General features: G+C 41.6%; 1 protein-coding gene across 2 annotated transcripts in view; it reads left to right on the forward strand.

The window, feature by feature from the left end:
* The window catches only part of Atp8a1 (ATPase phospholipid transporting 8A1), a 221120-nt gene extending 200640 nt beyond the window's left edge, over window positions 1-20480 (forward strand). For both annotated transcript variants that reach the window (XM_055629410.1, XM_055629411.1), the window contains 4 exons: window positions 6398-6486; window positions 7444-7536; window positions 14567-14658; window positions 15931-20480. In XM_055629410.1, the coding sequence (XP_055485385.1) occupies window positions 6398-6486; window positions 7444-7536; window positions 14567-14658; window positions 15931-16028 (372 nt within the window). In that variant the 3' untranslated portion in view covers window positions 16029-20480. The remainder of the gene's footprint in view (window positions 1-6397; window positions 6487-7443; window positions 7537-14566; window positions 14659-15930) is intronic.
* Window positions 20481-21202: the final 722 nt, after the last annotated feature.

Genomic DNA, 21202 nt, shown 5'->3' on the forward strand with positions numbered 1-21202 from the left:
GTGTGTGTGTGTGTGTGTGTGTGTGTGTGTGTGTGTGTGTGTGTGTGTAATGAAATTCTGAATGAATAGCATTTAAAGCAATTTTATTTTTTAAGCCACAAGTTGGGGGCTGGACAGAGCGCACTAGTTGTTCCTCTGAAGAACCTAGGCTTGATTCCCAGTACCCACACGGTTCACAAACATCTGTCACTCCAGCTTCAGGAGAGCTGATGTCCGCTTCCTGCCTCTATAGGCACATGCATACACACATGGCACACACTTACATAGGCACACATACACATAAATAAAAATAATGAAAAATAAATCCTTTTTTTTTTCAGATTATTCACATAAATCCATTTTTTAACAAAAAAAAGAAAAATACATCTTTTTCTGAGATGGCAGTCCAGCATAAGAAAGTTTCCCTCAGTGTGAAAAAAGACCAAAAGACCCAACCAAAGTGTTAAAATAATGATTATTTTTATCTTAAGTGTCTCTTATAACAGTAAAAATTGATGGGTTTTGCTTTAGAAAAATTCTTAGTGAAAACTTCTTGATAACTTAAGTAGCTTAGAATCATTGGATGAGCACCAAAAAATGGGTAGAGGAACAGGCAGCGGCCCACAAACACTATGAATATTAGTGCCACCGATTTGCTCTCTGTCATCTGTATGTTGAACTTTGAGTAGCTTATTTATTTAACAGATGTACGGAAAAGCACCATTCTACTTGGGTGTGGGATTATGGCTCTGGAAAGAAAGTGTTTGCCCCGAAGCTTTTCATCTACAGGTTGGGGGACAAAAATAAGTAAGCATGAATATACGGGAGAGCAAGCTGTGGGGTGCTCAGTGCTGTGGAACTCATGGGGCTATGAGCTCCATAGATCCCAACCGGCACCAGCTGCCAGTTGTAGGGGTCTCTGTGACCACCACGGCCAGTAGAGTACCGATCCCAGAAAGGCACAGCCAGTTCCATTCAGCACGACAAAGTAGCCTGTATCAGTTCAAACCGGGGCATATTTAAGCACAGCACAATTTTGGTGAAAACTTTCCAGGCGATAATTAACTCTATGCCATTTGTACAACAAAGCACAAAGTAAGTCACGTAAAGATCAGACGTGACTACATCAAAACTGTAAAGTACATGTGACACCTTCCATAAAGATGGGCCCTCTGTATTGACCAGAATAAAACAAGCTTACTGTAAGGGTCTGGGGGGAGGGATCCAGTGTGCTCTCTGGACACACAGGTAGCACAAAGGTCACCAGGCTATTAACCACATCAGCTTCCAGCCTTCTGGTTGGATAATAGGTTTACACATCTCTTCGAAGGAACAACCTTTTGTGGTTAATATTCCAGGTTCCCTAGTACTTATGTTCTGCCCAGTTCACGAACCCCAAGACCAGGAATAAACAGACTCCACTGTAAATACATGAGGCTCTTTTTATTGTAAATTACAAGCTGCAGCTTGGACCCACAAGCGCCCCTTGCTCAGGTTAGTTGGGTGATTTAAAGATTCTTGTCCCTCCCAGCATGCCCAAGGCAGGGGCAGTTTCTGCCTGACAAGCATCTATTGGTCAAAATGCTACATTTTGAATTAATTGGCTATAGGAAGGTCCCCAAACCATTAATGACCTGGTGTCCCTCCCTAGGGGGATGGGCCAGTTTCCTAGCAACTGTATCTCTAGTGGGTGGGGAAAGAATGCAGTAAGGCAGTTCTTCCCCTCAGGGCATTCCTGGACTTCTCCACCCAGCTAGTTCAGGCCTTAAACTTTAATAATTACTGCTGATTTTTAATCTTTTGGTCTCTCACTTACCTATGAGCACAAGGACCTTCGTGCCTCCTACAGTAAGAAAGAGGGAAAGAGAAAGATTGTGTGTGTGTGTGTGTGTGTGTGTGTGTGTGTGTGTGTAGTTTAAATGAAGTTGTATAAGAGGCTACCAAAACGTCAGAGGCTATCAATGTTGGTTTCCTCCCACACGTTGAAAGTGAGTGGTGAGTCCATATTGCTGATGATTCCATGTGCTTTGGACACAGGAGGGTCCAAGATGTCTCTGACCTGAAAATCTCCTCCCTGGGGACTAGCTTTCCTAATATGAGAAGGTTCTCTGCCACAGGAAGGAAGTAGCCAATACCCTAGCTAGCTGTGACACCCATGAACCACAACAATGGCAAGATGTCTGTAAAGGTTCCATAGTCGTGCTTAGCCTTTTTCTCTACTGAAGACTTCCGAGCAATTAGTTTTCTGCTCACTGCATTCTGTGGGCAGGATCTTGAAGGACTTAAATCATAATTCCTCACAGGAACACACATCTGCTCAGCCCCATACAGGTTGTCCTGTTAACTGTTGCTATTCCTAGAGACTGTCTGTGCTCCATAACCTTGGGAAAGCACTCCGAGGTCAGGCAGGGCACTGGTTAAAAACAAATCGTTCAGTGGGCTCTTTCCTTCTCCACACCTTGCTTAAGCTGCCAGGCACTTGTCTCTGAGAGGCTGTGGTCACTTCACCACACCTGGGTCCCTGGGGCTTTGTAGGCCTGGTGATCGCAGGGCATATTCCTACAAATCCATATTCAGATGTAATCTGTACAAAGAAGCGGAGTGGAATTTGACACGTAATACAGAAACTGAATTATCAAGTTAACGGGAGTGAGTGTTTCCGCCGCCATTCTCTTTCCCAAAGGCTAATGCATTCCAGGAGGAGCTAAGAATGATTACAAGTGTCTGTTGTACCAAGGCTCTCTACAGCCGACAACTGTGATGGTGCTATTTTTTTATTTGATTTAATTTAGCGCATTTGTTTTCTATAACCGCAGAGAATGGCTCTCATTGGTAGCCTGCTACAACTTTTGAGAACAGGAACCCTGGTCTTGCCTGTCTCCAGTGATCTACATAGGAAGACGAGTGCATTCTCTTTATGATCAGATGTTAGCACAGAATGATGCATTTGAGACACATTCTCTGGCATGCTTTACCTTTTCACTCATTTGCCCTGAACATGTGGAAGTCCTGAGTTTCTGTGAACCTGTTCTTTCTGGAGATTGTTTTTCCCTCGCTATTTTTAAATATAGAAACCTTTGTGTGAAGCTTTATCTAGACAATATCACTTCTTGGGTTTTATTTCTCTTTTGTTGGAATGCTGTGGATTGAACCCCAGGCCTCCCACGTGGCACATGAGCGTGCTGTTCACTGAGGAATAGTCCCCAGGCCTATTTTTTGGGGTTTATTATTATTATTATTATTATTATTATTATTATTATTATTACTATTACTATTATTATTAAATTGACACTAACATTAACTTTTAACTCCTTTGGGTTTCTATTATTTTTGCTTACAAAAAAAAAAAAGGAATAAGACAAAAGAACAAAGAAAGAGAGGAAAGAATGAGGCCACCATGGCATTATGGTGGCTGCCACCGGCACTGACAGGCCAAGTCAAAGGCTGTGTAGCATCAGACATGTCCTGGCCAGTGCTTTGTTCTCAAAAGCACTTTTCTTTGGAGAACCATCTGCATGTTACGGACCAGTTGGTGTACCTTCCCAACCTTCCTAGTGGCAAAGTCAGAGCCGGGCAAGAACTGTGCAGATGAAGCTTTACCGGCAGGCAGCAGAACTGGGCTCTCTGTTCTGTAAAACTGAACTTGGGCAAGGTGATTGTGAAGAGTGGCTGTCTAGTGTGGAAGGGCTGGCGGCACCCCCGACCCCCTGGCGTTCCGAGAACAAGCCTTTAACTGGTTCGCGTCCTGCGTCTCCCCTGGGCCGCTTGCACAATAATCCTCAAATAATCTTCGGCAAGTCTACGTAAAAATGCGAGCGCTTCCCCCGTCTGGATCGGATGTTCCGTTAGAGTTAGCCCTGGTTTATTTTGAAGCCCTAGGGGTCCCACCTGGAGCCTGTGGCCTCTTCAGAAACAAGCAGTTACTTGTTTCCCAGGCAGGGCACAAGCAGGCCTGCAGCGTACCAACCACAGGGCCCCGTGTGCGCAGACCCCCTTCCCAAGCCCCTCTGGGAGCCGCTTTTGTGGCAGATTCCATTCGGTTTCACAAGACCTGGAAGAGTACAAGGGACACTTGTCACTGCCCCCAATCTCCCACGTCCAGGACTATTTGCAAACTGCTCTCAGAAGGAGCCCCAGACCAACCCCTAACAGCCGCTCCCGCAAGCACCATTGTCTGCGCTCGCCTTGCCTTTTCCCAGCTGACCTGCCAGTGAGTAGGGAGATGTGAAAAGTTAGAGACAAACTGGCTTCCACAGAGGGAGGGAGCTTTCTTGTACAGAAAGGAAGGAAATACCTCTGTGGGATTTCATTTTTTTTTCCACTCCTCTTCATCCAAAAAAAAAAAAAGAAAGAAAAATACAAAGAGACTCTCTGTCTTAAATGGGAACCCTGGCTTTAAATCTTTTAGGTTTGGATTAACGCTGCAAGAGGGGGGGAAAAAAATCTGACAGGCTTTCAGATATGACTCAGAAAAAGTTTTTTTTCCCCCTTCAATTCATGTTGTTCATTTGTAAAGCCAAAGGCCAGTAGCTGAATAGTGGCCTGTAGTTGCTCCCGCCATTAGCATGACAACGGTCAGAATTAGCAGCCTGCTGGATCCAAGTTCTTCTTGTCGGCAGAGACGCCTAACTGGAGGTTAATACACGGTGGCCAAAGGCAAGAACAAGTCTTTCTTCTCTTGCCCTCAACATTAAAATACATTAAAAAGTAAGCCAGGGAGACACGTTTTCCATCATATGACTGAGCATCTCATCCTACCCTTTTCCCCAGGAAGAAAAAGATATGCAAGGGTTTTTGTTTAGTTTAGCTTCTTGTTGTCTAACAGCTGTTACCTTACTAGAAGGCGTCCTTGAATGGAAACAAAGGCCAGTGGGTTGACAGGCATTTCCTATTACATACTTACTGTTGGTTTTCACTATTGAGGATGTCAGCAAACGAGGCCCAGATCCTGTTTTGCTTATTAAATAAAGTGACTTTTATGGGGGTGTTTTTTTACTTGTTGGTGTCTAGAACATGGATGCTGTCCTTCAGGACCCGTGAGGCAGATTTTATTTTCTGAGTTTTTGTTTTTTAAAGGATGGCATGTTCTTGTTTTAAATTCGCAGAGATGTCCAGCCCTGTGTTAAAAAAAAAAAAAAAAAAAAAAAAAAAAAACTTAGCATCCTTTAGTGGCAGACTATATCAGTAGCCTGTGTTCATGTAAGAAAAAATGGGAGTAGTTCCTGGTTCCCTCAGAGAGTCCAAATTAATAGGGGATCCAACTCATATTTTAAAATTAATTATCTTCCTCTATGGTGAGGATTGATTGACTAAAACTGTTCATAATTGTAACTGCACCTAGAATTAAGGGCTAGATCCTTTTTTATTCCTGAACCAATTCCTGAATTCAAGTTTAAAAACAAACAACAAACAAACAGAAAACCCTTCCTGTCTGATTTGTAGCAGGACTAAGTGTGCAGGTATCAGTTGACAAGTTTGTGTTGTAGTTATTATAGTGTACTTACAGACTAAAAGGGTACTGCAGGCTTGCCCTTGAGAAACAATTCAACTCGAAGAAGTGAAATCAAAACAAATCTTCTATTGTACAGAACTGTGTAATCTAACTCCATAAGAATGATATGTTATTTTAACCAAAAGCAACTAAATAGAATTTATTACTTTTTTTTAAATCATAGAACTATTTTTGTTCATAGTCTGACAGGCTCTGATACTCAATTTAAGATTTGATACAATGGAATAATTAAGGTTAATTTTTGTATACCTTTATTTGAGTTTCACATACGAGATATTAGCAATAATAGATGTGCACTGATAAAATGTATATAAATCATTAAAGCAAGATTAAGTCTATTCAGTTGCCCAAAATAATCAAGTTGTTACTTTCATAGACATCTTAATTTGATTGCATCATAGTCATAATGTATCTGGATGATTTTTAATGGCCTGCAGTGTGATGAGTATAAAGTTAATTTTCATGTGCCAGAAATTGTTAAATTTTGTTTCTAGATAATGATTATTTTATATGCCATTTGATTTCACTTAAACCCAGAGTGTATTTTATTTCCTCAGAAAGATTAATAAGATTAGAAAAGATTAGAAAAGATCAGAATTTATGCCTCATGTCATTGAGCAAAAGAATAATAATAATAATTTTTTAAAATCCATATGTATATATGTGAAAGTACCTGATACGTGTTTAAGACTTCTCTATCAGCTACTTGAGAGGAAGACAGCATGTAAAAGAATGGCATGATAAATATTCCAAAGTCTTACGAGTTTGAGTTGAGAATATTGTCTTTCCTCTTAGAAGATGATATTTAAGCTACCTTACTTAAATTGCGTTAAGAAACTGAGCATGACCGTTGTGCCTCTCAGCTCTGTGGAAGTGTAAGCTGTTTGTTTGTCCTGATGTCCACAGGCAGCCATGCTCTTCAGCTCTGGAGTCTTCTGGGTGGGCTTGCTCTCCATTCCCGTGGCCTCCTTGCTTTTGGATGTGCTATACAAAGTGTGAGTATGTGACTTTTGGCTAAATACACAAAAATATACATGCTATCACCCCTCAGTTTCTGTAGTTCTCAAACATATAAAATTTACAAAATAGGAACCAGTAATGTTTATTAATATTAAAGAAGAAAGGCATGAATCAAGAACGAAAAAACAAAATTAGTTTAAGAAACCATATGAGAAATAAAGCAGGTACTTTCAGGTAACATCAAAGAGATAGCATTTGTGGGAGTGGAGAAGATAACAACCAAAAATATGTTCTTTTTAGAAATCACATGGGGCTGGAGAGATGGCTCAGTGGTTAGGAACACTGGCTCCTTTTCCAGAGGTACTGAGTTCAATTCCCAGCAACCACATGGTGGCTCACAACCATCTGTAACATGATCTGAAGCCCTCTTCTGACATCCAAGCATAGATAGGTAGATAGATAGATAGATAGATAGATAGATAGATAGATAGATAGATAGATAGATAGATAGATAGACAGACATAGAGTACTCATAAATGTCAAATAAATAAATAATTCTTAAAAAAAATCACATGCAAGACCTCAAAATAGAAAGGAAAACAAGTTTTTTTTTTATCTCCAAATGTGTTTTTTAGGATATTAAAAAGAGTTCCTTGCTTCTCTGGTTCTAAACATAGATAAAATATAAGGGCAACAAAAACTTCACAATTTTTTTTAGCAGTTATGTTTTAAAATGATGTGTTATCCTACAATGTAGTTAGTAAAGTTAAGGATATATTTATTTAGTAACTATGTATTATAAGTCTTAATTATGTGTTAAGACTATAAACAAATGTTGTTGTCCCTGTATTACTAAATAAAAGTGCCCTGGCGTTTTAGGTTTGTGCCTATCCCTGGTTATGCCTGTGCTGGCCAGCTGCGTAACAGTAAGCCACACATCTACGTCTGTAGTCTTCGTAGAATTTCCATGCAAATCCTTTTCTCCCCCACAGCATCAAGAGGACTGCCTTTAAGACATTAGTGGATGAAGTTCAGGAGCTAGAGGCAAAATCTCAAGACCCAGGAGCAGTCGTACTCGGGAAAAGGTAAAAGGCAAATTGCCTTTTGAATATTCTTACAAAAGAGAATTTTACATTTTGCTCTTACTAGTCGTTGGAAATAAGCTGGGAAACTTCTTTTTATCCTCTAACTTGGGATTAGATGATATTATCAGCAGATTATGGAATCGGAGAGGTATGGACTCAAAGCAAATCTGTGATCATTAAATAGTGTGTTGTCTGACTGGGTTTCTTAATGCACCTGAGCCTAATTTTTTTCATTAATAAAATGGGACTCTTATGCCTACGTTAAAGCAGTCATAGGGATTGGGTGAAATAATGGAAACAGAATGCCGTAGACCTTCAGTCACAGCACTTAGGCAGCTGAAGCAGGTATTCATAAGTTTGAGGCCAGCCCCAGCCACGTGAGAAATTTCAGGCCAACATCAGTTATATATTGAGACCTCATCTCTAAAGAGAGAATAAGGAATCGAAAGATACACTATGAAATATGTAGCATAATCTCGAGAGCTTACTGTTTAAAATTTTTTAAAGAAAAATATTTTTATTTTGAAACAATATTAATAAATTTTAAAGGGATGTAACCAAAATCATGGTTTGACGGATGACGAAATTTCCCTGTTCGCATTTTTTGCTCAGTGAGCTCTTAGGAACCAGCCTACATACAGGTGACTGAAAAGTGAATTCCACTTTCCAGGCTTTTTTCCTCATCACTGCAGCCTCCAAAAACACAAGGCTAGGAGGCAAATAAATCCACTAAATACACAAAACATTGTTAAAAGAAAATCAATTAAAAGCAATCTACAATAAAAAAACAAAACTATAAAGACAGCCCCGGGGATCTGCTGTATTTTTCTTTCATCCTACCAACCAAACCAAAGGTTTTGTGTAAAGTCCATAGGAAATATTTTTATCCTGCAGTATGTCGCCTCAGCCTTGCTTCAGCATTTTTATTCATCTTGACAGAGTGCAGCAGATGTGAGAGTGAGAGCTGAAGCTGAGGCCCTGGCCTCCCGTTCTTACTTCCTCTCAGTGGGTCAGGGCACCCTCGAAACACTGATGTGTAGCTCTGTTTTGAACAGAATGGCCCCAGTGTATCTTGAGCACATCCTGCCATCGGGGCACTTCACTTGAAAGCAGCCCAGTACAGACAGGTCCTCTCCAGAGAAGAACACTGGAGCTCAGAGCGACCAAGTCCCTAAAGCTGCCAGCCTTGAGCCTGGACCAGTTGTCCGAGGAGATCCTGCTCTAAATCATGATGCCATACCACGGGGTTCATCATACAAAAGCACCTTTTCTGTGACCTGGGACCTACACTCCCTCTATCTTTATTTCCTCTCTCTTGCTTTCAGTGATACAAAGAGTAAGGAAACATTCTATCTCACAAAATCAAAGCCGTGTAGTAAGAATTACTAGGGAAAGGCCACTGATGATACTGTTTCTGTCCTTCAAACATATGTCCCGTATTTGCAAGTGTGTTGGTAAAGCCTGCGATAGCCCCTCCCTTGTCATTTACCAGTTCCTGGTGATTCACGGTCAGCGAGGACTGAAGGGGTGGGCTCCACATCCTAGTCATCCCCTGAGCCTGCAGTGGATGCAGACCTTTCCACTAAGTAAAAAGCCAATCAACAGGCGCTGCAAAGAGGGCTTAGGGGTTAAGAGCACACGTTACTCTTGCACAGGACCTGGTTTGGGTTCCCAGCTCCCACATGACAGCTCTTGACTATCAATAAATACAGTTCCGGGGGCTCTGACACGCTCTTCTGACCTCCAAGAACACCAAGCAGTGAATGTTGTGCACATACATACATGCACACAAACCATAATACATATAAAATAAATAAAGTTTTAAAACTCAGTGGGCAAATCTAAGCCAGAAAGAAGCAGATTATACCCCATATAACCACTGATTTTTCTGTTAAAGATACTTCAGATATTTTCCCCCTGCAGTTTGGACTTTTGGACCCAGTTTGGACCCAGCTCATTGGCCTTTTAAAATATCTATTCAGCTTTCCTCAGGAATGAGTTAGGTAAACTTGACTAAATACTAAACCAGCCCCTGACCCAGCACATCCCTGCATTCTTGCTGCTTGCTGGTGATCAAGGAGAGCATGGTGGCTTCCTGCTAAAAAGCAGCTCAAGGAGGGATAAAGTAGAAGGATCTGTAGGAGAACAGCAACAGGACAGGAAAGCTGTCCTCCTGAGCTAAACATTTGCAGGTAACATCTTAACATTTATCAAACAACCATAACAACAGACTGTGAATGCAAACCCAAAGGCCAGGGCTGGAAGACGGTTTAGCCGAGAAGAGCATTTACTATGCAAGCATTAAGAGTGAGTTCAAGTCCCCAGCACCATGTAAAAGGCTGGCTGTTCTCATCCATGCCTGCAACCCCTGCACTTTGGGGGAGTGGAGGTTGGAGGATAGTTGCGGCTAACTAAAATCAGGATATTTCCAAATTCAGTGAGAGACCCTGCCTGTAAGGAATAAGGTAAAGAGTGACACAGCCAGACACCTGATGGTCTCCTGCCCTTTATACAGGTGCTTGAGGAGACACACACCCAAAAAGGGGGATGTGATAAGGAGTTATGGAGAGACTGTAGCCTCGCTGGGGACAGAGCAACTCTTGGATATCTCTGGAGTATGTGTGCTGTGTATGTGCAGCTAAATAATGATAATGAGACTCACAGTTTGATAGTCAACTGTGGACATTAGCTAGCAGAGCTGTTTCTTCACAGATCTGAGCTCAAGGTCTTTGGGTCAGGCTACATCAACTTGTCCAACACGCTGTCTCGCAGTCTCATCGTGGAGAAGAGATGAGAGAATATGGTTGGCAGATGATTTGGCCGTGGAGGACCATGATGAGGCTCGCTCCCAGCCTCTCTGTGTCGTTTCTTAATGGAAAACAATTTTTGCATTGTCCTAGAACTAACAAATGACATTTTATGTCCCAGCGTTCGCCCCGGTCTTTAAGTCAACATGGCAGGGTACTCTGTGGGAAATAAAGAAGTATATAGAAAATCTGTCCTGTGGCTGGGAAGAGAGCTTGCCAATATAGTATCTGCCGGGGAATCTTCAGGGCCTGAATTCAGATCTGTAGAATCCACATAAAAAAACAGCAACTGCCAAGCACGCCTGTAAACACAGCGCTGTGAGGGCCAGGCCCATCCTAAAGCTCCTCTGTTGGATCATACAGTTGCCAATTGGTGAGCTTCTGGTTCACTGTCAGATCCTGCCTCAAAAAGTAAAGGTTAGAGGATGATCAAAAACAGAGTCGCCGTCAATCCCTCCACACGTTCACGCGTACACGCACACAACTACACTACCAAGTAGCATGCCATACATGTACCCGTGCGCACACTGACTTTTTCTCAATGACGTCTAAACGTTTTTTTTATTTTTAATGAAAAAGCTTTCCTTCAAGGTACTCATCACTAAGATGGAAGGGGATGGGATGGAGTATTACCTTGTCCAAGGCAGAGATCAGGGATCAGAGGGCTGTGGTTCATTCATTCTCCCAACAGCACTGCTGTCTCGCTATGCTATACATTAACCCTTTCACGACTAAATGCTTGCTTACTTTCTGGACATTTGTTGCAGTGGGCCAAACAAAATAGTCTGCCAGCTGCCCTGGTTTGCTTTCCGTTGCTGTGATGAAGACACTGTCCAGAAGCAACCTGTAGAGGAGAGGGTTTATTTCAGCTCACGGGCTGCCATCCATCCTCTAGGGAAGCCAGTGCTGGAGCCGAAGGCAGAAACCATGGGAGAATGTTACTTACTGCTTTGCTTTCTCTGGCTTGCTCAGCTACTTTGCCTACACAGCCAAGGCCTACCAGCTCAGGGTGCATTACACCAGCTCAGGCCCATAGCCCACAGTAGGCTGACCCTCCCACATTAGTCAGCAGTCAAGAAAATGCCCTACATACTTGCCCACAGGCCAGTCTAATGGAAGCAGTTTCCCTCTTCTTGGGTATGTCTAGGTTAATCTCAAGTTGATTAAACTAACTAGCTCACCAAACCAATAAATGCCACTTTAGCATCCTTCAAAGGGGACCAAAATTCCTTTAGAATACCACATTCATTGATTGCATATGAGTTTTTACCAACAGTAATGCATTTCAGTGTTTCTGAAAGAAATGCTATATTAAAACTCAGTATCTTTTCATTCACCTCCAACAAATACCTAAGTTACAACATTGTGGTGAGGTGGAAGTAAAACAACAATGTTTAAATGATAGTTACTGTATGATTGCATTAAACAGGCTTGGAACTTGCGTATCTTGGTATGTAAATGAAAGACCCTACAAGACTGAGAGAAACTACTCCCTAAGAATTGTAATAGATGTGGTTTCCGTAAGGCTATATCTTGTTCCTTCTCTCTCTCTTTCCTGTCACAGTGAGTGAAGCTATGCAAAAAAAAAAAAAAGCCTAAACTTTTAATACACTTATTTATGTTAACATGTTATCTACATATTTTATATTGGGACCTGGTAGTAATCTTGGTCCCCATAAACATGGATGACATAAAACCGCCTCAATTTTGAAATGATAAATTGTTTCCTAAGGGTAGACTAGGGCCAGAGAAATCCAACTCACTATCACCTCTAATTTATGAAGCACCCTACTGCAGATGGCATTTATATTCTGGAGTGGGGGGCTCGCTGCATGAGAACCAAAGCAGAAAACACACAGTAAAAGAAAGAAGCCAACAATAAAAATGTAGCTGTCTTCTTAGCAGTGAAGTGGGATGAGGGCATCGGGAATCAAAGCCCATGTATAGCAGCAGTACTGTCACACAGAGCCAAGGCATCAAAAATGGGCCTTACAAAGTACCTTTTCTAAGGAAATCCTTGGGATCTCGGGGACAGGGGTGGGAGGGACCAGTATTTGTTGAGTGCTTCCTAAGTGTCAATCACTTTGCTGACAAGGCGGCTAAACCCTCCCTATCCACCAGAGACTTATGTATTGTCCTCCCATCATACATGAGATGGCCAAGGAAGGTTTGTCTACAGTGACCCAGCTAGCAAGTAGCAGATTCAGAATCAAGTCAAAGACAGACTCCAAGGCCCATGCTCTGTCCTGATGGGTGTGCTGCTTTCCTGGGAAAAGCTTGGTGTTAAAAAAAAAAAGAAAGAGAGAGAGAGAGAGAGAGAGAGAGAGAGAGAGAGAGAGAGAAAGAAAGAAAGAAAGAAAGAAAGAAAGAAAGAAAGAAAGAAAGAAAGAAAGAAAGAAAGAAAGAAAATCAGTAAAGAAAAGAAAAAAAAAGCATCATGCTATGTATTTCAGTCGCCAAACTATAGAGAATGAAGTCCATCCCTAGACGTCTTCAGATTTTGCTATTATGATATTCAAGTGTTGGAAGGCCAGCCTGAAACCTGAAAAAATGGATTCAGGAGAAGAAGCCGTCAGAATGCTCCTTTGCCCTCCTCCAGCTTTCTGTAATCATTTCAGCTTCAAACACCAGAGCCAGCCAGACACCCTGTCCATAGCACTCTGCTGACAAGAGCAGGATGCTGGGTGCACACACTCTCAGCTTCCCCAAAGGAGGTACCACTTCAGTGCCTCGAGTCTCAGAGTCCATAGTGTTCAAGCGTTTGAGGAGAAGGACAGGAAAAGTGATTTGACGGAGATGACCCCTTCTCCTTTGTGTGTGGCAGGAACAGGGTTTGCAGCTAAGTGCATGACCACTGGGGTTTTCCATGAATTCATTTTCTTCTTTTAATGCAGCTAATTCCTAGTGACAATAAAATGTCTGGTAAGCCCCAGTCAGCATCCCTAGGCTTCAAAAACTATGTGAGGGAGATTAGAACAAATGTCAACATTTCTAAATATTTTTCTTCAGTTTTTGCCTGCATGTCTATGTAATTCATTTCTAAATGAGGAAGATCTTTTTTTTTTATGTATGTGTGTACGATAAAGATAATTCCATTTCTGGATTTCAAATAAACTGGCAAAACACAGAACTGACATCATTTACAGCAGATTAACTAAAGCTTATATAGTGAGGAAAAGAACAAGATGGGATTTTTTTTTTTTAGCCGATGCACTTCGAGTTATAAAACACACTTGCGTGGCCTTTCGCTTCAGCACACACAGACACCTTCGCTCCTCCTGTGCAGACTGCTCTTTGCTATCAAAGAACGTTTAATAAATCAGCCGGTAGAGATACAGCACAGTTAGTAAGGAGGAGGAGGCTGCGTGTAAGCCTGTCTCCGAATCGCTCGGATCCCTCTAGCCAACAAATGTTTGGATTCCTGTTGTGGAGGCACACCGCTGCGTGCATTAGGAGGGTGGTTTGAAGTAGTCCCGTGATTAATCTTGTAGACCTTGCTGTGGATGCCAGGCTAAGTGTGTGTGTGTGTGTGTGTGTGTGCGCGCGCGCGCGCGCGCATTTCCTTGTTTTATCTAGCACAATTACTTTCTAAAACCAATTTGTATTTTAAAATTAAATTGACACGCTCAAACCATATTGGAGTGGCACTGGAGTTTTTCTGATTAAGAAGAATAAGATTCTGTTCTCTGTACTTTTTTTTTTTTTCATTTCTTTAGTATCACAAAAAACTGTCATTTTATATCAGAGTATGTCAGAGTATGAGCAAGGTACGGTACGGCTAAGATAACTGTTTTTAAACTCTACACGTTCTGTACAGTGTACAGACAGTGAGTCGATCAAGATTTTAGGGAAAAATCTTTTAAAAAGTAACTTTTTCCTACTGATGTGGAACAGATTCCGTATCCGTTTGAGTTAGATATAACAGTGCTGGCTGAAGAATCGTATTTGAGTTAGATATAACAGTGCTGGCTGAAGAATCGTATTTTTCCTAGATTATCTATCATTAAAGACAAAGCTCGTCCCTAGCTATGGGGGAAATGGCTTCCAAAGTGTCAGCCTACATACTTAAGATCTCATTTGCAATTTGGGAAAATGGAATAAAAAGAGTAAGTTGGTAGCACGGGTTCTCCGGCCTTTGTTCTGTGTAGCCCTGCTGGGAGTCCGGCAGAGAGCCGGGCTCCCCGAGTTGCCAAGTGTTTCACACTTTTCTCCCTGCTCCACAGCCTCACGGAGAGGGCACAGCTGCTCAAGAATGTCTTTAAGAAGAACCACGTGAATCTGTACCGCTCCGAGTCCTTACAGCAGAACCTGCTTCGTGAGTACTGGAGCTTTTGATTACAACAGACTGGCTGTGCTCTGTGGATCCCAGCATTCCCCAGAGCAGTGTGCTGAGTTTCCATCGTATTAAACCATAAAATTAACGATTTAAAATTTTGCAACATGGGGTATATATTTTAAAAAATGGTTTGTTAACAAACCCATGAGCTACATCATCTCCCAGTTAAGAATGAACTTTAAAATGCTGCTGCCTCTGCGTTCCTCACATCCTTAAATCTTAAAAAGAAACAGTGAGATAAATCTTAACTCTTAAAAGCTGCCTGTGTTGTTATCGTTTCCACTTGAGTAACTTAGCAAGGGTCCCTTCAGCTTTCATGTATCGCGAAGAAACATATATTTTCCCCTTCAAAAATATTTATGCATATTTAGAGTTGGAAGAAGTTATTAGGTATCTCACCCTTTCAACATTTCAAGGACCTGAGAGAGAACATAATATACACTGCCCTATAGTAAGTTTATTGGTGTCGGTAGTTTATCTTTTATTTTGTGTTTCCACGTGTAATTTATTTTCCTTTATATCTGCTTGTGCTTGGTGCTTTTGGCCTTAATATATCATATATATCAAGGGACCCTTTCCAAAAATGTGATGCCCCTAGGAGTCATCTCCTATTCCCACACCCCCTCTGACCTTGAAAACATCAGTGAGGTCTATACATACACACACGCATATATATATATATATACAAGTACACAGGCCTCTCCTCCACCGCTGGCAATCTCTGGGTTTGTCTCCTTCTCCTCCTCAGTGCCATTAATTAACAAGTGACCATGTATCTATTTATAGAGTATAGGGTGGCTTTTCCATCTGCGTGCCCACGGCAGAATAATTTCCTCAAGCTGATTACTACGTCCCTCTGTTCACTGACATATTCGTGAACCTTCTCACTCACTCGCCGCCTATCTAAAACTGTATTCCATGCCATGATCAGATTCTGAACCCTTCCAGTCATAGGGCAGACGGCAGTAGACTTGATGTGTGGCTCAGAGGAGGGAGAGACACTTGACAGCTTCTGCCTAGTCCAATGGGAAGCAGAATTTAGAGGACGCACACTGGCAACTGCCGGTCCTTCTGCTCTCCCTTTTTGCTCTACCCTTTTTGTGTGTTTTCCAGATGTTAAAAATGAGTGGCCCTTGCTTCTGAAGGTTGGAAGTGAGTATCGGTTCTCTCAGAAGAAGGGGAGCAGTCAGAACCGGCAGTGAGTTCCCGGTGAGTGCAGGAAGTGATTTCTGTTCTTCCGCTTACTTACAGATGGCTACGCCTTCTCTCAAGATGAAAACGGCATCGTCTCCCAGTCGGAAGTGATCAGAGCCTATGATACCACGAAGCAGAGGCCAGATGAGTGGTGACTGGGCAGCCCGAGCAACAGGCCCCTGCTGTGTCTCTGAGGAGAGCTGTCACAGTCTAAGGTCATCACTGCATCTGTCGACCAATTCCAGTCTGGTCCACGGGGAGGAGAGAGCGGATCTGAGCTCATCTCACAGGCGGACTTCATGGACGTGAGCGCTGTGTGACTTCTGTAACACCATCGCCCTCAGATGACCTCAAGTACCTGCTAAGGCTTTGTAAACCGATACTGGAAATGACCTTGTATCTTGCCAGAGTGCTTTCTCTAAATGGGGACAGGTCAGTGTTCACAAGCCGTCCCCCGGGGGCTGTAGCTATCAGTTGATTGGCTCAACCACCAGTCAATCAACCAATTAAAACAACAGCTCTGAAATGGTGTTAAGGGAAAGACTGTTGATATATCCAGATTTTAGGATATGCTGAAAACAAACCAGCGTTTCGCGACTCACCCTCCTGAGCACTTCTAAACAAGGCATTAATACGTGTTTGTGTCAAAAAGTGTCTTGCTAAGTGTTTGCCAAAGACGTTGAGCGTGTGTTTCTCACTCAGTAGTCACCTGCCCAGAAAGTTAAAAGAAAGTTTCCTCACAGTACTGCTGTGCAATCTGCATGCTTGACTCTTAAACCATGAGCGTGACTTGCAAAAACTGAGCATTTCCAGGCATTTGCTACTCAAATCTGTGATGTCGCACCTTCAGCCTTACGACTGCTTCTCTGTCCTTTGTCTTCTTTGTCTGTTCCAGTCGGAGGGATCTGTGTCCGTGTGACCGTTGTTACGAACACTGGCTTTTCCTTTTTTTTCAATTGTATTTTCTGTCATGTCTGACGAACTTTAGATGTTCCTAAAAATCTGGCTTCTGTACATTGAGGGATGCCACTTTGTCTTCAGTTTTCCCCTCCTTGAGAAAATTAAGCTTCCGTATTTACGGGGGATCTCCAAAGATATTTGGGATAACCCGGCCGATAATGCATGGGCTTTTTGTCGTGTACATAGGCTCAGCGCTTGTCCTGTGTTCGCCTTGTTCCTCACTGTGTGTCCCCACTGGAGACGATTCATGTAGCACAGTTGGTGTGATGGCGACTACCCATATGCTTACACCTGAAAATGATTTCACAGTTCACTCGGCCAGCAGGTCCCAAACCTGAGTCACGTGCTGCTTGTTGGCACGAGAGAGACAGGTAACACATTTCCCTCATTTTAAGGAAATCCCTATTTCACTCCGGCCTGTAACCTTCCAGTCAATGACCGCTTCTCACCATGAGCAGGGTTCACTGATGTGTTTTCAAATATGCGTTCACTCTAGTTAGTGTGGCATTTCCATGAACTCTCCTGGGGGAAAAATTTTGCCTATTTTGCTACCTACAATAAATGGTGAAGGGGCTGTTTAAAAACCACAGCCGGTTTTCTACAGTTTTTACAATATTTTTTTCACCTTAAAAGATAAAAAGGGAGTTCTAGTTTTCAGATAACACTTCAGAGATTGAAACAAACTCTTTTTGCCTTCTTTCCAAAAGCCTGTTTGCCTTTAAGTGGACTACCAGCAAAAAAGGGACCTTTGAATGCTTGCAAGAACTAGAAAGTAGGGGATTACTCCAAATTACTCCCATTTACTCATTCACATTAATTATCCCCCCCCTTTTATCATTCTGGATTTAAAATTAGACTGTGTGTCTCTTCCTTCTCTAAATTTGTAGCAAGTTACCAGTGTGTCTCCACATCACCTACAAGGAAGAGGGTCTAGACATTCACATAACTCTAAAGGGAGCAGCGTGGACATGCTCCACATGTCAAACCATCCCTTTTAGAGCTTAGATCAAGCGACAGGTGAATCAAACTTCTAGCAGAACCACCCACGTAGAATCTGAGGTGACCTTTCAGATTGTGGGGCTGCGGACTTTAACTGTCTCCCAACTGAATCTAGAGAGTGGGTTTTCCTTAGCCTTCTGGTGGTGACAGTTGAGGTCATACCATAAAAATGAGCGGTTACCCAAAAACGGCTTGCTTCCCTTGGCCCTCGCCAAGTCGTCTGTCTCCAGATTCCTTACCTCAGAACATTGTGAATGAGGACGGAATCTTCTGACGGCCACATGAACGTCTAAAGTCATCTTTTGATCTTGAATCGTGAATTATTTTGATGGAACTCTTCCACATGAAAACACTTGTGGTTAATCAGTGTGCATCATACCCTGAAATGAGAATCTTGATGCCTTTTTGTCCCTGGATCCTGTGTCAGCCTCTGTGTTTCTTGGGTTGAGGAGAACACCAGGGAGTGTTCTTGGGTGAAACTTGAAATAGAGAATTGCTATTGCAGTGGGTTTATGGAGACTTAATACTCTTGAGTTTTAACCTTTGTCAGCTGGAGGGAAAGGCTCATGGTTTTGCCAGGATTTGAATGACTGCAGTCAGAGTAACTTTAAACCTATGTTTTCCAAAGTAAACAACATATAACTGCAATTTAAAAGTTCCCCGAAGGGACTCTGGTAAATGCTGACATGACTGCTTTGTAATGTTTACAATCTAGAAAATACTATTTATAGCAGAAAAGCCTCATTAGTTTATCACTGGAAAGCTGGTGGTTGGGTCATTCATGTCGGAATATACACAGTAGTATAGAGCATGAACTTTCTCTGTGTGTTACATGTACATGTAAAAATACATTGCTGTCTCACCCCCTGGACAATGCTATATTATGGAAGGTGTTATCAGGAAAGCAGTGTTCTCAGGAACATAGGAAGTCTCACATGGTGACTGTGCCTCTTGGCTGGCACTCCACTCAGCGCTCTGTGTGAGACGGCATCAGCAGCAAAAAGAACTGACTGGCTCACTCCCTCCCACCCGGGCAGATGAAGGGATGCTGCCAGATAAGGGAGCCATGAACTGTGTTGTTGTTAAAGAGAATCAGTGAGCCCCTTTCCTTTCTAACAGACGAAATGAATCCTAGAAATGATCAGAATGATGTACTCTCAGCATTTCATTACACATTTTAATTTTTCCATTCAGTATCCCAGACAGCTGGTGTGATAATATTCACAGGTTAATTTGTTCTATGCTCAGTACCACACTCATGAGCTGCCATTGGAAAACACCCTTTCAGGAAATGAATGCTAGTCAGAGAGCAATAGAGGGCATCCTTTTTAAACAGTGTATAGATATTCTAAAGCTACCTAGTCATCATACAGTTGGTTTGTTATGGTTCCTGGTCTTAAAACTTGTATCATGAAATGAATCTTTAATAATTAAATTACAAAATGTATCAAGAAAATGCCCCACTCATTGACCACATGTGTGACATTCCAATGTGTGTCCATTGCTTACAGGAAGACCACGTGGCTCCATGCCTATAATGATGGGTATTACAGTGATCTGTAATGATGAGTATTTCTTGACTACATAGCACAGTCTGATTTTTCTCACAATAAAATAAAACACTTGTGAAACTTCGTTATACTTTTCAGTTAACCTTCAGCAGCTCTTAAAATGGAATGTAAGTTAAATTTTAAGAAAAGGAAATAAGTGCTTTTCATGTTTCATATTGATCTTTTTTCTGTAGGAGAACAACTGTTTGAGTTTTTTGTTTTGTGTGTGTGTTTGTTTGTTTGTTTGTTTTGGTTTTTTGATAAGTTTTATTATGATTTGCATGAACTAATAAAGTGATCCAGCCAAATGTGTGGCTTTTGTGTAAATCTCAGTATTTATTTCTGTCTTATAAAACTTTATCATGGCCTAACTAGTATTGAATATTCATTGGACAAATTAATTGGTCCTCCACACAACTTTTTTTTTAATGGTTATTTCACAAGTTTCAATAAATTTAATTGAATTTTTTTTATTAGCTGGATCTTCTGTTCAGCTTGCCTCCAACAACTTTTCTTTAGAAAGTTCATGAAACCCCTCAGCAGCAGGAAGAAAGGTTAATTGCATATGTGCATACTTGAAATGACAGCAAATTTCCATAGGCAGGTCTACTACGGCAAAGATGTGAGCAGAATTTTTTTTTAATTATTATTCCCAGTCATAGACTAGAAGCCATAAATGCAGTGAGAGCTCTTTGTTGCTACCCTCTTCAAGCTTCATTTTTCACTTTTTCAAGTGTATTAAGTTAAAATAAGAAGGCAGCCTTGGAAGGCAGCTATGAAAAGCTGTGGTCTGCATTAAAGATAAAATGGATGTTCAGCTCCATGGAAAAGCCATTTTTGCCGAAACTGCTGTAAAGACTGACGCTGCATGAGTGGAGAGTATGAATCTGTGCTTATAGTGTTTCTCTCAGGTTTGTGTATCTTGATGTTTGATGCACTGTGTTTTATAAATAGTTACTACCGTTGAGTAAAATCCATTTCTAGGCACTGTTATGTGTCATTGGCCTTTTGTGAATGTGCATGTTTTAAACTGCAAATTTTAAACATTTTGTCCTCAAATTGTTATTTAAAATAAAATAAACTTTACCATTACATAAAGGAACTGGCTAAGGTTTTGATTGCTACTTTTAGAAATTATGTTGCTTTATAAAGTGTTCAAGCCACAGTAGCTATAGTATGAGATGGCGTATCTGATAGCTTAACACTTTGCTTACAGCTGTATTTCATTCACTTAATTCAGCTAAATGAAATAGAGAATTGGTCCTAATTTGATAAGAGGGTACTTTGTGTAATTAACACAAAAATATACTTTGGAAAGTACTGTATTTCAACTTTATTGTTTAGAAATGTCTCCCAGGTGTCTTTGCATTTTAAATCAGCTTGCCAGTAAACAGTTCACTTGGGTCTCTGTCCTTTTGTGTTGGATGAATTGCGTAGGTTTTCTAAGCCCACTTAAAAGAGAGAGAGAGAAGGCCAAGTTTAGCCAACAACATTTGGAGTAAGTAACTATGAAATAATAAAACGGGCCAAAAGTACATGAAAGCAACAGAAATAAGGACCTTTTTTATTTTTCCAGAAATAAGCATCCTTTAGTAAACACCCACCAAACGAAGATGCAGTTTGGTAAACTGGTAGGAGGGCTTGTCACATTGAAAAGGATCTGATTTGATTACACTGTGGCCGTGTCTATTTAGCTGTTGGGAGCCTCTGTTCTCTCCACAGACTTCTCACAGCACCTGGTGGTAGGTCTTCATGCAAAACCCCAGTAAAGCAGTTTAGGGAGAAGTTTCCTTTGAGTTCTATTCTATTTTGCCCACTCA

Source organism: Psammomys obesus, unplaced genomic scaffold (assembly GCF_907164565.1).
Source record: "Psammomys obesus unplaced genomic scaffold, mPsaObe1.curated_primary_1811, whole genome shotgun sequence".
NCBI classification, from domain to species: domain Eukaryota; kingdom Metazoa; phylum Chordata; class Mammalia; order Rodentia; family Muridae; genus Psammomys; species Psammomys obesus.